We start from the raw sequence: 15,256 nt of genomic DNA on the forward strand, positions 1-15,256 counted from the left end.
GAGAAAACGGATGTAAAGAGACATAATATTTGCTGCAGTAGGCAATCATATTCACCAAATGCTTACTTCTCCCAGGAGTTGAGACATGCATGGGACTTGAAATTTTGGCTTTCAATTCTAGATTTCCATGTAATGCTTAAAAAGAATTTCTGGAAATGTTTCTGAAGTTTCCTTTAACTAGAGATGTTTATGATGCTCCCCATAGCCCACCCCCCTCCAAAAAAAAATCCTAAAAATGATAGGGTCAAATTTTTCTTCCAGTAGAAAGAGTTTTAAAATTATCATGGACTGTAACATTTCCTGAGCACCTACTATGTGCTGGGCATTATGCAAGGCAGTGAGAGCAGAGTGGTGAAGATTATGGTACTCAATCTGGGTCCCTGCTCTAGTCTAGGACTTTTGCGTGTCTATGCTACACTAAAAAATAGAGCTTGAATTGCAGCAAGAGGTATGTGGATCCAATGGGAGAAGAAACTTTACTTCTGAAGTGTTATTATGACCTTGAAGGACAAACAAATACTGTTTTTGTAGATAATTAGCTAGATAAACGTCTTAGAATGGAGTCCCCATGAGAAGGAGGGTTAACTACATAGTATACTGTTGGCTAATTATCCATTCATTCAGCCCCTTGGTTGGCCAGTTATTTTACCGCCAATTCAGGGCACACAGCATGCTGTAGAAATAGAACTGATGAGGCAGCTTGGAGAAATGGAGTCAGAGTACCCTCTGTTTGGATTCTGGCCCCTTCTCTCTTTAAGTTCCTAGTCTCTGAGTCTCTGTTTTCTCATCTGCAAAATGGGAATAGCAATTCCTACTTTTCAGGTTTGATCTAAGGATAAGAGATAATTTATCTGGATTGAATGACATTAGCCAAGAGAATCTTCTGTGATAAGAGTGCTCTCTAGCTGCCCTGTTTAATACAGTAACCACTAGCTCCACATGGTTATTTAGCACTTGGAACACAGCTAGTGTAACTGAGGAACTGAATTTTTAGTCGCATTTCATTTCAATAAATTTAATTTACACGGCTACACTTGGTTAGAGGCTCCCATCTTGGACAAAGCAGATTCAGGAGGCCCAGGACAAAGTGGTCAGTAATAGTCCCCTTCACGTCTGCCCCTAGCAGAGGGAATTCAGAACCTGATGCAGCTGCTGTTCTGAATCTGGTTGAGGAGAGAGAGACTCAAAGAAACAAATCACAAGCCTTGGCATGAGAGTAAGCACAGGGACTCTAGAAGCCTAGAGAAGGTGACCTAACCTGGTTTGTGGGACTGGGAATGGCTGGCCTAGTGGGGTGAGGTGGGGGTGGGGTGGGGCAGGGGAGGTGATCCTGCAGAGGGAACAGCAGGGCAGAGTGGGTGGACAGCAGACCACCACACATTAGAATGTGTAAGTGCCACAGGGTATCGAAGCTGGGGCTCTCCAAGGAAGCCAGGCAGAGGCTGGGGCGTGAAGGCGCCCACCTGCCGATCTACAGGGCGCTGTTATCCTGCAGGGCTTGGAAGCCATTCCAGGTTGTGAAGGAAGGACACACAATTTATTTTTATTTGTGACTCTAATAATATAGCTGTGACCTCAGAAGACAGCACCTGGGAACATCTCGGTTGTGCTGTGGGTGCCTTCCCCTCCCTTCCCGCAGCCTTTCACTCAAACTGGCCCCACGGCATGTGCCTGTCAGGGTTGCTGTGGGTGTCGTCCTGCTGCTGTCAGACCGTGGGAAAGGTCTTCTCACCAGGCAGGGAAGGGTCCTGGGCTCCGTCCACACAGATCTGCTTCTCATTCACCGACGAAGGCTTGAGGGTGTACACCACAAACAGCCCAATTCTTAAGGCAGAAAGAGAAGGACACATTCAACTGTGGGTTTGGCCCATGTCTCCTGAGCACCCATGAATGTTTTCTACACAGATCTACCCAAATGCAGCTTCAAGGGAGGACTTGAGGGGGAATCGCGTTACTCTGATCAGTGTGATCTTTCCAGAGACTTCTCCAATCTGTCAGGATTCATCAGAGAAGCTGACTCTGGCTCTGCCAGGTCAATAGGACAGACATGGCTGAGGACACAACAGCTGAAATGTCCTATCAGCTGGGAAATCTGCAAAAGGCAGGTATGTTGGGTCACTGGCTGGTGAGGATGGCCGGGCTCATGGAAATTCTGGGTTTCTTGGTAGGTGTGTCTGAGTGCCAGGGAGCAGTGAACTCACAGCCCTGTTGAGGAGTCTAGGGGACCCACCCCTTTTTTCAAGCCATGAACAGAGAAAATGTTTCTAGGAGGGTCCAGGGAAATAGAACCTGCTGCTGCATTGAAGGGCAGTGCTGCTGAGTGTGGAAAGGAGAGAGCTGGGGTCTACGTTCCCTCATGAAGCAGCCCTGATGCTCTGCCCTCTCTCCCGGGGAGCTGGCACAATACCTGAGCAAGTCCTGGAGGCTGAAGTGGCCCCTCAGCTGACAGCCCAGGATGGCAATGATGGTGGACATCTTGGAGGGGGTGAGGCCTGGCTCATTGAAGAGGAAGACGAGCTTGGGAATAAGCTGTGCCTGGTGAGCAACTTCAGCATTCCGGGGTCCTTCCCTGGTGAGCCCAGGAGAGAGGCAGTAAAAGCTTTTACTGGAATGAACCAAATTTGCTGTGTTTCTGCTAAAAAAGGTTCCACAGTCGGGGTTTGCCGGCCCTCTGACTCTCATGCTTTCCTGGCAACTCATCAAAATGCTGTCAGACACCCATCAAATATGTGTCTGCTCGGTGCCCCAGTCACTTGGGGGTGAGCCTCCCATGCCCTTCCATCCGCAACCCCACCCCCACCGGAAACTGCCTTCAAAGACAACCACCAGTTATTGACTTTTAAATTCTGAGCCTCAGGGAAAACTAATGCTGGTCTCAGAAAACTCAGAACAAAAAGAGCAGACTGGAGCACAGCCACGGAGCACTTCCCAACAGCCGGAACGCGGGCCTCGGCCAGCCCGTCAGCATGTGTGTCTTCCTGCTCGCCCCAAACCACAAAGTGGATGAACACGCCGCTAAGAGTCAAAGGGGAGAGAGATGGGATTCAAGCCTCCGCACCCCCTCCTCAGGATAATCACAAATACAATTTCCTGTAAATTCTACTCCCCCAAAGAAAACAGCTCCCAGGGTGAGTGTCCATCTCTTAGAAAACAACAGGTACAGAAAGACAGTGGCAAGGGGGAAAGAAAAGAAACTAGAGGAGAATGAATGTGGATGGATTGCTCCTTCTTGAGCCGTCTTTCAGTACTGCTGTGTTGAATTCTGCTGAGCCCCATATCCCTGATACACAGAAGAGGTAGAACCAGCCAATTCTGTGTGTGGCTTGCACTCATGGGTTCAATGGGAAGATGTGCATTCATCACCTATAAGTCCCCAATGTCCTTTGTGCTCTCATCACAGCACTGAGCAGCCTGCTTTCTGCACTCCTTCTCCACAGGGCTGTGTCTTTTCCTTCCCTGAACCTCCAGCACTAAGAAGTGGAGTGGGTTATAACAGATAGTCAATCATGAGTGAATGAATGAAAGGGTGGTTGCAAACACCTTCGAACACTAAGGTGCTAATGATCACTAGGACAGTCAATCTGTAAGGAGTCAGGTGGAGGTGGATATGAACAGCCCACTGTGTAAGGAAGGAGGTGGGTTGATAGACTGGCTTCCCTGCCTCCCTTTTCCCTTATTCTGATCACAATCCCTGGTTTTCTTTGGGACTTACCTCTTTCTAACTCTCCTCCACCCACTCCAGAGGGCAAGAGATGCTCCTGGCCTGGCCACATAACCTAAGATGGCCCGTGAGACTCCATCCTACTGCTAGGAGTATTGAGTGAAAAAAAAGCCCTGTCTGCTGACTGTACAGAGCTGAGGACACTCTATGAAGTTGCCCAGCCAGAATGAAACCAGCATGGAAGAAAGCACAGACAAGACCAGGGATAGATCTCAGATAAAGTAATATAAGCATCATCCAGACAACATGTGAAGATCTGCCTCTGTCAACTGTATAAGCCAATAAATGTCCCCTTTCTCTGCTTTCCTTTTCACCCTCTATTTCTTTCTTCTTTAAGTTGGTTTGAGTTCTGTTTCTGCCATTTGCTATCAAAAGAGCCTTGACTAATTCAAAAAGTAACAATGTGATGGCATTTGGAGAGGGGCCTTTGAGAGATACTTGGGTTTTGAGGGTGAAGCCCTCATGAATGGAATTAGTGCCCTTATAAAAGAGACATCAGAGAGCTCCCTTACCCCTCTGCCACTTGAGGTTGTAGTGAGAAGACAGCAAACTATGAACCAGGAAGCAGGTCCCCACTAGACACTGGATCTGCCAGAGTCTGATCTTAGATTTCCAGCCTCCAAAACTGTGAGAAATAAACTTCTGTGGTTTGTCAGTCCCCTAGTCTATGGCTTCCATTGGAAGAAAAGCTATGACCAACCTAGATGCATATTAAAAAGCAGAGACTTTACTTTGCTGACAATGGCATGTCTAGTCAAAGCTATGGTTTTTCCAGTAGACATCTATGGATGTGAGAGCTGGACCATAAAGAAAGCTGAATGCTGAAGAATTGATGCTTTTGAACTGTGATGTTGGAGAAGACTCTGGAGAGTCCCTTGGACTGCAAGGAGATCAAACCAGTCCATCTTAGTACTTCCTTAGGATTTCCTTTAGAGGAAATCAACTCTGAATATTCATTGGAAGGACTGATGCTGAACCTGAAGTTCTAGTACTTTGGCTAGCTGATGTGAAGAACTGACTCACTGGAGAAGACCCTGATGCTGGGAAAGATTGAAGGCAGGAGGAGAAGGGGAGGACAGAGGATGAGATGGTTGGGTGGCATCACCGATTCGATGGACATGAGTTTGAGTAAGCTCCAGGAGCTGGTGATGGACAGGGAAGTCTGGAGTGCTGCAGTCCATGGAGTCACAAAGAGTCAGACATGACTGAGTAACTGAATTGAACTAAACTAGCCTATGGTATTTTCTGTCTTAGCAGCTGAATAGACTGAGACAGACCTACTGCCCCCTGGGGACCTCACGCTCTGGGAACTGGAGAAGTCCATAGTTACTGAGCAACTGGCTGTCCTGTCCTCCTAGTCCTATTCTTGGCATGAAACCTTAGCTGCAACCCCCACGCTGCCAAAGCCCAGCCTACCTCGTTGACTGAAGGATTTCCACTAGATGGGAAAAGAGAGAGAGCTCCAAATTGTCAGCAGCATTCATCCAGAGCTAGAAGACAGAACACAATGAAATCAAGTGTGTGAAGGGAAGGGTTGCAGGCAGTGTGAGCCAGTGAGGAGCTCGGTATGGTCTTCTTTGGCTTGGAATCACTAACACAGCTCACCAGCTCCAGAATCATATCAGTTCTCCTGACCACTAGAAAATATAGAGGGCACCACCCCCAGGAGAAAGTGCAAACACCATTCCTGTCTTCCCCATCTCTGCTGCTGTCTGGAGCTTTGCTGTGGATCTAGATTCAAACCAAGGACACCTACAGTGACCATCTTCTACATGTGTCCCACCCTGGGCCTCACAGCCTGTGCATCAACACAGCAAATGCATCTCATCCTCATAGGATCCTACTATACAAGGCAAATACCAGTGTTCCCAATTTAGACATGAGAAAATAGAAGGTAAGATAGACCTTTGAGAAACAGGTCCCTTACCACCAACAAGTCATTGAACTGGAATTAGGAGCTGAGTCTCACCTCTCAGGTTTTATACTGCAGCAACTATGCATTCAGCTTGTGTGTGCAATTTCTTCAGGTCCCCTATCTATAGAACCTGTAGCTCCTATGCAACAGAACTGTGAATGACACACCCTTGTGAAAGGCACTGAGATTCTAAGAGGGAAGTTTATCACTCAGGTTATTTTCTTTATTGTAAACAAAATGCAGCTGCTCCCCATTCTTCTGGGGCAAAGGTGACAGTGTGCCTTCATTCTTATTTCTATTAATACTTCCCTTTAGAGAGCTCTATTATTCTCATCTAAATGATGACATTTCCTAAATCCCAGAATCAAGAAAGTTCAGATGTGGGAGTTTAAAGAGTGCACTCTTATAGCAGCAAAAGGAGCTCACACTTACAAATGGTACCATTTGCTGGAGGCAAGAAGGATCGCACAAAGTCCCAAAACCAAATCATTATCCGCATTTAGTAGATAAGAACGGTGAGTCTCTGAGACTTGTCTGGCGCCCACGGTTTTTAATTGGCAGAGACTGGCTTCAAAGCCTGGTCTGTCTGACCATGGAGCCCACACTCTTTCCTTCTTGCTGTGTTCCCCCACAGGCATCTCCTGCAGACAGTGACTCAGAGAGTCAATAATCAACCTCACTTGAACCAAGCAAGTAGTCATGGCTCCATCCATTTACTTAGGGGGAAAAGTGGAACAACCTCAGTGGCTTTAAGTTTATTATGAAGGCAGAGACTGTCCCTCTCCAATCCGCAAGGCTCAGCATCATACATGCCATGTAGTGACCTCTTAATAAGGATCCACTCCCTTTTTTAAAAGAGTGAATACAAAGTAAACCAAAATAAGACAAGTGGAATACTCTTAAGCCAAAAACAGCCTGACATATTTCCAGCCCCTGAAAGCACCATCACTGCCAGGTACACACAGACGTAGGGCAGCTGTCATTTGAGAGAGCTGGTGTGGATAAATGTGGCTCCCGGGAAGGTAGAGGTAACCAGACACGGCACCCCAACATACTCAAGAGGATGCCAAGAGCTTTGCATACTTAAATTCATGCATTCATTCATGAAGGCAGTCACTGAATAAATGATACATCAGGCTCTGTGTTGGGAACTGGGGGAGCTGAGAAAGTAAGACAGACACCCTGAAGCATATGCCTCCCCCTGTCTTCTGCTCCAGAACTTTAGAAAAATAAGTTGCCCCAGCACACTTGAGGCTACCCAGTTCTTTTAGAAATTACTTTACATAATGCCAACTGTTTGAATTTTGGAAAACATGCATAACTGAATCTTTTGGATGTTATTCTATGTCACATAACCCCTGTACTAAAGATTGTATTAAGATGTCTGTATTAAGTTAGTTTGAATATCAAATGAATAATGTGTCAAATTCTGCTCTCTCCCCACCCCTATGACGACCTCAGTCTCAGAAAGGGGTGGCCTTTTCTGAAGCCACAGGCCTAAGGCATGCATGACTTCAACTTCCTGTCCCTTTCAGCTTCTCAATGTCCTGTTCCCCTCTGCTGCAAACCAGTCATCAAGGGTCTGCCCCTTCTGTTGTAACCTACTCTCTGCTCCCCAAACCTTCCCTCTCCCTGAAGGACTTGTCCCATCAATAGTTGATTCTTACACTGGTATTTTAGATGCCCCCTTTTCACTGCTCAAGTCTCCTAAGTTCTGAAACACTTCTTTAATTTTCTTCTCTCCTTGTCTCTTCTTCAAAAACTCACCAACTGTCTCCTTCCAGCCTCCTCCCTGCTCTTCACCTGACGTCCAATTCCACCATTTACTTTTCCCTGGGCCTGTCAGTGACCTCCAAACACAACAGACACATCCCTGCCCTGACTTCACTTGACATAGCCAGCACTGGGGAAATCCTTCTTCTTTTTAAAATTCTCTCCTCTCAATCTTTTAAAAATGTCATGTCATTTCATTGGTTTATTATGGATTTTTTAAAGCATCTTTTCTGCTTGTTTTTATTAGTTCCCTATTTTCTTAACCCAAGTGTGAAAAGCACCAGCTCAGCTGAGGGGCTAGTTCATTCAGGGAGGGGATGGGTGGTGCCCATGGTGGTTCCAGGAGCAGGCAGTGGAAGGTGGGTGGGTTCCTGTGTGGGTAATTCCTGGGCTGGGCTGGTGGCAATGATATAGAGGAGCCAAGATGCCTGAGCATGGCCATGGCATTTTAGAAGGGGCAGCAGTGTGGTCAAGGCACGCTGACTTGTTTACCAGGGTGGTGAGGCTATTTTGCATATCTGCTTCCTGCTGTGCACTGGGAGCCCATATCCCAGGTCTGGTTGACTTCCCCGACAATCCTTGCAGCAATCTCCAGATCCAGGAGGAGAAAGGGACGACAGAGGACGAGATGTTTGGATGGCATCACTGACTCAATGGATGTGAGTTTGAACAAGCTCCAGGAGATGGTGAAGGACAGGGAAGCCTGGAGTGCTGCAGTCCATGGGGCTGCAAAGAGTCACCTCTATCTGCAATAACATTGCTGCAGGTGCCCCAAGCCACATGCTCTCAAATGCCTGTGGTTGTTCTTGGGAGTCAGTGGCATCCACTCCACCTGGAACATTCCCCCACTGAATATGTTCTGCCAGACTCAGCCCCAAAGCTGAGCTGACTGTCCCCTCTTCAGACTCCCCAGAGGCCCTGTCCCCCCTCACTGGCACCCAGCACATAGTAGCATCAGCTACGTCCTGTCCTGGGCCCAGATGGCTGTGTGTGGGAGCTGTGTCTTGGTTATCACCATACCTCCAGAACACATCAGCATGTGACCAGCATTCAATAAATGATGCTTTGTGAAGGGATCTACCCAAAGGTCTGTCCAATACTCCTCACTCAGCCTCCTATGTGCCCTCAGGATCCCTCACTCATTCCTTTACAGGAGCATTTCTAAATAGCAAAGCATCATCCAAAGGAAATGGGATGCTTTAATATCCTCTGATGTATGGAAGCCTACAGTTTTAAAATCTTTTCCCAGGTAGTAGCGGATTTGACTCCCACACCAGCCTGTGAGGGAGAGATGATGGCCTCCCTTTCACACAGGAGAAGACTCAAACTCAGAGAAGTCAAGAGACTTGCCCGAGGCCATACAGCCTATTGGTGGTAGGAGTTAAAAGAGCAGGGACTCTGAGCTCCAGAGCCTTTGTGGTTTTCTCTCTCACTACCACCTTGACCATGGAGGAAGCTGATTCGCTGGGTTTAGAGGAGGCTCCAAGCTTTCTGTATCATCACATACCTGCTTCTTTAGGGCTAGTGACCAACCTCCAGTTTACCTCGAAATTGCAGAGGACGTGTTGAAAGACACCAACGTTGGTGATTACAGAGGACCCAAAGCCCAGTTCTGCAGTGCCAGTGATAGACAGGATCAGCTGAAAAATGCGATGGTTTAGAAAAGAGGTCTTTTTCCTCAGGAGAAAAGCCATTATCTGCAAAGGTTAAAACACAAAGCAGTTTTCTAATGAATGCATCATCAGGACTCTCTCCCTCATCCACCTGTTCCTACCAGCACCTTTTGTCTGCCCAGTCTGAAAAAACTCTGTTCTCTGGGACTACCTCATCCATTGCCTTTTTCTCAGAAGGAAAACAGACACCAGCTTTTGTGGCTGCTTCCCCACCAGTGTCCACTCCTCTGTACTTATGTGGCTTCACCTCTCACTGTGGGCCCCGGCTCCTTCCTGAATTTTCCACGTTTCCAGAATGCCACGGTCTCCTGGTTTCCTTCCACATTTCTGTGCTTTTCTCATTTTCCTTTATGGGGTCCTACATTCATACCCATTACACAGATGATGCTGTATCACTAGGCAGCCACCATCTGCCCACAAACCCAGTTACATCAGCTTCACTTCAGGCTGCTGCCTCCAGATGTACCATTCTGCCATTCTGCTGTGCCAGGCCCTGGGAAACTGGCAACACACAGACATCCATACCAGGGTCCAGGCACTGGAACCCCAGTGGCCCACACTCATCTCAGAGATGGACTAGGTGGATCTAACCTCGCCTCCTGTCTCTGTTGACCTCAGTAACACAAAAGTCAGGCTGACCTACCGTCCACTTGTATCTGGGTTGTCATCCACTACATTGAGAGTCTCAGCTCAGCTCATTCACAGCTCAGTTCCCCACTCCTGGATCTAACAAAGTCCACCCCCCGTCCTCTTAGACATACTCTTCCACTGTGTCATCAGGAAGTCTCACTTGTTGTCATGGGCTGAATGTTTGTATTTCCCGAACTCCACATGATGAAACCCTAGTCCCCAGTGTGATGGTATTCGGAGGCAGGTCTTTTGGGAAATAATTAGCATTAGATGAAGGCATGAGGGTGGAGCCCTCACAGATGGGATTAGTACTCTCAAAAGAGTCACAGGAGAGCATTCTTCCTCTCTCTACTCTGCCATGTGAGGATACAATGAAAAGTTGGCCATCTGCAATCCAGGAGGGTCCTCACTCAACCTGACCATGCTGGCACCCTGATTGTGGACATACCAGCATCCAGAACTATGAGAAAATTAATTTCTGTTGCTAATAAACCACCCAGTCTATGGTATTCTGTTATAGCAGCCAAAACTGAGACAATTTAAATCAGCAAATAGTTTCTTTTCAGACTATTCCAGTCACTTCTTTGGCATATCTACCATTCCTCACTCCGCTACCAGGACATAATTAGAATGGCTGAAAGTTGCATGAGAAAAATCACTCAAGTTGACTGATTTCACTTTACATTAATAGTGTCAAATGTCAAATTGGTATTCAATTTGGCCTGGCAGTCCAATTCTGCTTTTTTGTAAGCTGGCTTTCCTCATCCTACAGATGATGATCTCAACTCTTCTCCTCTCTCCACAACTTCCCACCACCATCACCCAACCCAGTACACAGCTGAGAGTTTAGAACCCAGACACGAACACCCTCATCTCCTCACCACCAGCTCCACAAATGCCTGCACTGCATTCCTTCCTGTCACGACCCGGGTTTCCATTCACCTGCCCTCTGGAACCCACCCCTTGCCTGCTCCATAGGATAACTCTCCTGTCCTAGCTCCATCCAAATTTCTCTTTTTTGTCACTTTGTTCCTGATAAACACGACAACAAGTACATATGTGTGTTTGTGTTCAGTTGTTCAGTCAAGTCCGACTCTGCGATCCCACAGAGTGTAGCCCACCAGGCTCTTCTGTCCATGGGATTTTTCAGACAAGAATACTGGAACAAAGGAGGAGCCAAGATGGCGGAGGAGTAGGACGGGGAGACCACTTTCTCTCCTACAAATTCATCGAAAGAATAACTGAACGCAGAGCAAATTTCACAGAACAACTTCTGATCGCTAGCTGAGGTCATCAGGCGCCCAGAAAAGCAGCCCATTGTCTTCGAAAGGAGGTAGGACAAAATATAAAAGATAAAAAGTGAGACAAAAGAGCTGAGGACGGAGACTCGTCCCGGGAAGGGAGTCTTGGGCGGCATTGCTTGGGGTAGGGTCCGGGCCTGAGTGCCCTGAGGACAATCGGAGGGAGCTTCTGTGAGGTGCCAACTTGAACTGTGGGAGACCAAAAGAGAGAGAGTACATTAACCGGCCCGAACACACTGCCGGCCGTTCGCAGAACAAAGAGACCGAGAAAGTCCAGAGAAGAGCTCGCAGGCTGCGGACCGGCCCAGCCCCGCCGGAGGCAGGAGGCAGGGGGGAGGGGAAGGTCGCGGCGAGACACAGGGCGCAGGCACCCGACCGGCGCGGGCGGGGACTGGGGCTGGGGACGCAGAGGGCGGAAGGCGCGCGCACCCGACTGGCGCCAGTGGAAACTGAGACTGGGTCCGCGGAAGGGAGTGGGCGCGCCACACCTGGGGAGAGTGCGCCCACCAAGCCCCTGGCTGCCTGGACCGCTCTGACGGGGAAGGCACAGAGGGCAGGCGCAGCTTTTCGCTCCGCACTTTTGTGGAACACCCGAGGGCTGGAACCTCGCGCAGCGCGGGGCACGCTCCATATAGAACAGCCGGGAGCCTGAGCAGCGCAGACGGAGAAAGCGGCGTCAGCCCCTCCCGGCAGCACCAGCCCCTCCCTGCAGCGCCAGCCCATCCCCGCAGCGTCAGCCCCTCCCCGCAGAGCGACGGAACTAGCTACCTGAATAAGAGTCCACCTCCGCCCGCCTGTGTCAGGGCGGAAATGAGGCTCTGAAGAGACCGGCAAACAGAAGTCAAATAAACAAAGGGAACCGCTTCAGAAGGGACTGGTGCAACAGATTAAAATCCCTCTAGAAAACACCGACTACACCGTAAGGGGCCTGTAGATACCGAGAAGTGTAAGCTGGAACGAGGAGCTATCTGAAACTGAGCCGAACCCACACTGACCGCAACAGCTCTAGAGAAACTCCTAGATATAATTTTACTTTTTTCTCTTTTTTTTTCTTTTTTTTATTTTTTCTCTTTTATTTTCCTTTAAAATCCCCTATTACTCCCCCATTACTCCTTAACTTTCATTTTCATAGATTTTTACGATTTTTTTAATTAGGGAAAAAAAATTTTTTTTTTCTTTTTTCTTCTTTTTTTTCTTTTTCTTTCCTTTTTCTCTTCTATTTTCTATTTTTCTTTTTCTCTTATTTCTTTTAAAGTCCTCTAGTACTCCTCTACTACTCCTTAATTTTCATTTTCAATACACTATAACCTTACAAAAAAAAAAAGAAGAGAAGCCCTATTTTTAAACCGAAGATTATTCTCTCCCAATCTTGACTCTCTGTTTTCTACCTCAGAACACCTCTATTTCCTCCTTTCCCCTTCTCTTCCCAATCCAATTCTGTGAATCTTTGTAGGTGACTGGGCTACGGAGAACACTCTGGGAACAGACAGCTGCGTAGATCTGTCTCTCTCCTCTTGAGTCCCCCTTTTTCTCCTCCTGCTCATCTCTATCTCCCTCCTCCCTCTCCTCTTCTTCATGTAACTCTGTGAACCTCTCTGGGTATGCCTAACAGGGGAGAATCTTTTCGCCATTAACCTAGAAGTTTTCTTATCAGTGCTGTATAGCTGGAGAAGTCCTGAGACTACAGGAAGAATAAAACTGAAATCCAGAGGCAGGAGACTTAAGCCCAAAACCTGAGAACACCAGAAAACTCCTGACTATATGGAACTTTAAGTAATAAGTGACCGTCCAAAAGCCTCCATACCTACACTGAAACCAACCACCACCCAAGAGCCAATAAGTTTTAGAGCAAGACATACCACGCAAATTCTCCAGCAACGCAGGAACATAGCCCTGAACGTCAACATACAGGCTGCCCAAGGTCACACCTAACACATAGACCCATCTCAAAACTCATTACTGGGCACTCCATTGCTCTCCAAAAAGAAGAAATCAAGTTCCACGCACCAGAACACTGACGCAAGCTTCCCTAACCAGGAAACCTTGACAAGCCAATCGTCTAACCCCACCCACTGGGTAAATCTTCCACAATAAAAAGGAACCACAGACCTCCAGAATACAGAAAGCCCACTCCAGACACAGCAATCTAAACAAGATGAAAAGGCAGAGAAATACCCAACAGGTAAAGGAACATGAAAAATGCCCACCAAGTCAAACAAAAGAGGAGGAGATAGGGAATCTACCTGAAAAAGAATTTAGAATAATGATAATAAAAATGATCCAAAATCTTGAAAACAAAATGGAGTTACAGATAAATAGCCTGGAAACAAAAATTGAAAAGATACAAGAAATGTTCAATAAAGACCTAGAAGAAATAAAAAAGACTCAATTAAAAATGAGTAATGCAATGAATGAGATCAAAAACACTTTGGAGGGAAGCAAGAGTAGAATAACGGAGGCAGAAGATAGGATAAGTGAGGTAGAAGATAAAATGGTGGAAATAAATGAAGCAGAGAGGAAAAAAGAAAAAAGGATCAAAAGAAATGAGGACAACCTCAGGGACCTCTGGGACAATGTGAAACGCCCCAACATTCGAATCATAGGAGTCCCAGAAGAAGAAGACAAAAAGAAAGGCCATGAGAAAATACTCGAGGAGATAATAGCTGAAAACTTCCCTAAAATGGGGAAGGAAATAGCCACCCAAATCCAAGAAACCCAGAGAGTCCCAAACAGGATAAACCCAAGGCGAAACACCCCAAGACACATATTAATCAAAATAACAAAGATAAACCCAAGGCGAAACACCCCAAGACACATATTAATCAAATAAACAAAGATCAAACACAATAGAACAAATATTAAAAGCAGCAAGGGAGAAACAACAAATAACACACAAAGGATTCCCATAAGGATAACAGCTGACTCTATCAATAGAAAACCCTCCAGGCCAGAAGGGAATTGGCAGGACGTTACTTGAAAGTAATGAAAGAGAAATAACCTACAACCTAGATTACTGTAATCCACGTAAAAGATCTTTCATTCAGATATGAAGGAATTAAAAGCTTTACAGATTAAGCAAAAGCTGGAGAGAATTCAGGCACCACCAAACCAGCTCTCAAACAAATGCGGGATAAAGGATCTTCTCTAGACAGGAAATGCAGAAAGGTTGTATAAACGTGAACCCAAAACAACAAAGTAAATGGCAACGGACCACACCTATCAATAATTACCTTAAATGTAAATGGGTTGAATGCCCCAACCAAAAGACAAAGATTGGCTGAATGGATACAAAAACAAGACCCCAATATATGCTGTCTACAAGAGACCCACCTCAAAACAAGAGACACATACAGACTAAAAGTGAAGGGCTGGAAAAAAAAATTTCATGCAAACGGAGACCAAAAGAAAGCAGGAGACGCAATACTCATATCAGATAAAATAGACTTTCAAATAAAGGATGTGAAAAGGACCAAAGAAGCGACACTTAACATAATGATCAAAGGATCAATCCAAGAAGAAGATATACACAATTATAAATTATTATGCACCCCAACATAGGAGCACCGCAATAGTACGGCAAACACTAACGAGTATGAAAGAGGAAATTAATAGTCAACACCAATAATAGTGGAGAGACTTTAGATACCCCACTCACAACTATGGATAGATCAATAAACAGGGAAAAATTAACAAGGAAAACACAACCCTTAAATGACACAATGACCAGCTAGACCTAGATTGAAGATCTATAGGACATTTCACCCCAAAACAAATCAACTCACCTTTTTCTCCAAGTTGCACCACGGAACCTTCTCCAGAATAAGATCCAATTTCCTGGCCATAAATCTTGGTCTTGGAAATTTCAAAAAATTGAAATCATTCCAGTCATCTTTTCTGACCACAGTGCAGTAAGATTAGATCTCAATTACAGGAAAAAATTATTAAAAATTCAAACATATGGAGGCTAAATAACACGCTTCTGAATAACCAACAAATCATAGAAGAAATCAAAAAAGAAACCAAAATATGCATAGAAATGAATGAAAATGAAAACACAACAACCCAAAACCTATGGGATACTGTAAAAGCAGTGCTAAGGGGAAGGTTCATAGCATTACAGGCTCACATCAAGAAACAAGAAAAAAGCCAAATAAATAACCTAACTCTACACCTAAAGCAATTAGAGAAGGAAGAAATGAAGAACCCCAGGGTTAGCAGAAGGAAAGAAAACCTAAAAATTAGG

At 46.1% G+C, this 15,256-nt stretch overlaps 1 protein-coding gene across 1 annotated transcript in view; it reads right to left on the reverse strand.

The window, feature by feature from the left end:
• WDFY4 (WDFY family member 4) overlaps positions 1-15,256 on the reverse strand; it is a 251,632-nt gene that overhangs the window by 142,375 nt on the left and 94,001 nt on the right. Inside the window, 4 exon segments of the mRNA XM_043476353.1 lie at positions 1,733-1,824; positions 2,408-2,569; positions 5,138-5,211; positions 8,954-9,106. Of these exon segments, the coding sequence (XP_043332288.1) occupies positions 1,733-1,824; positions 2,408-2,569; positions 5,138-5,211; positions 8,954-9,106 (481 nt within the window).

Source organism: Cervus canadensis, chromosome 8 (genome assembly GCF_019320065.1).
Source record: "Cervus canadensis isolate Bull #8, Minnesota chromosome 8, ASM1932006v1, whole genome shotgun sequence".
Taxonomy (NCBI): Eukaryota; Metazoa; Chordata; class Mammalia; order Artiodactyla; family Cervidae; genus Cervus; species Cervus canadensis.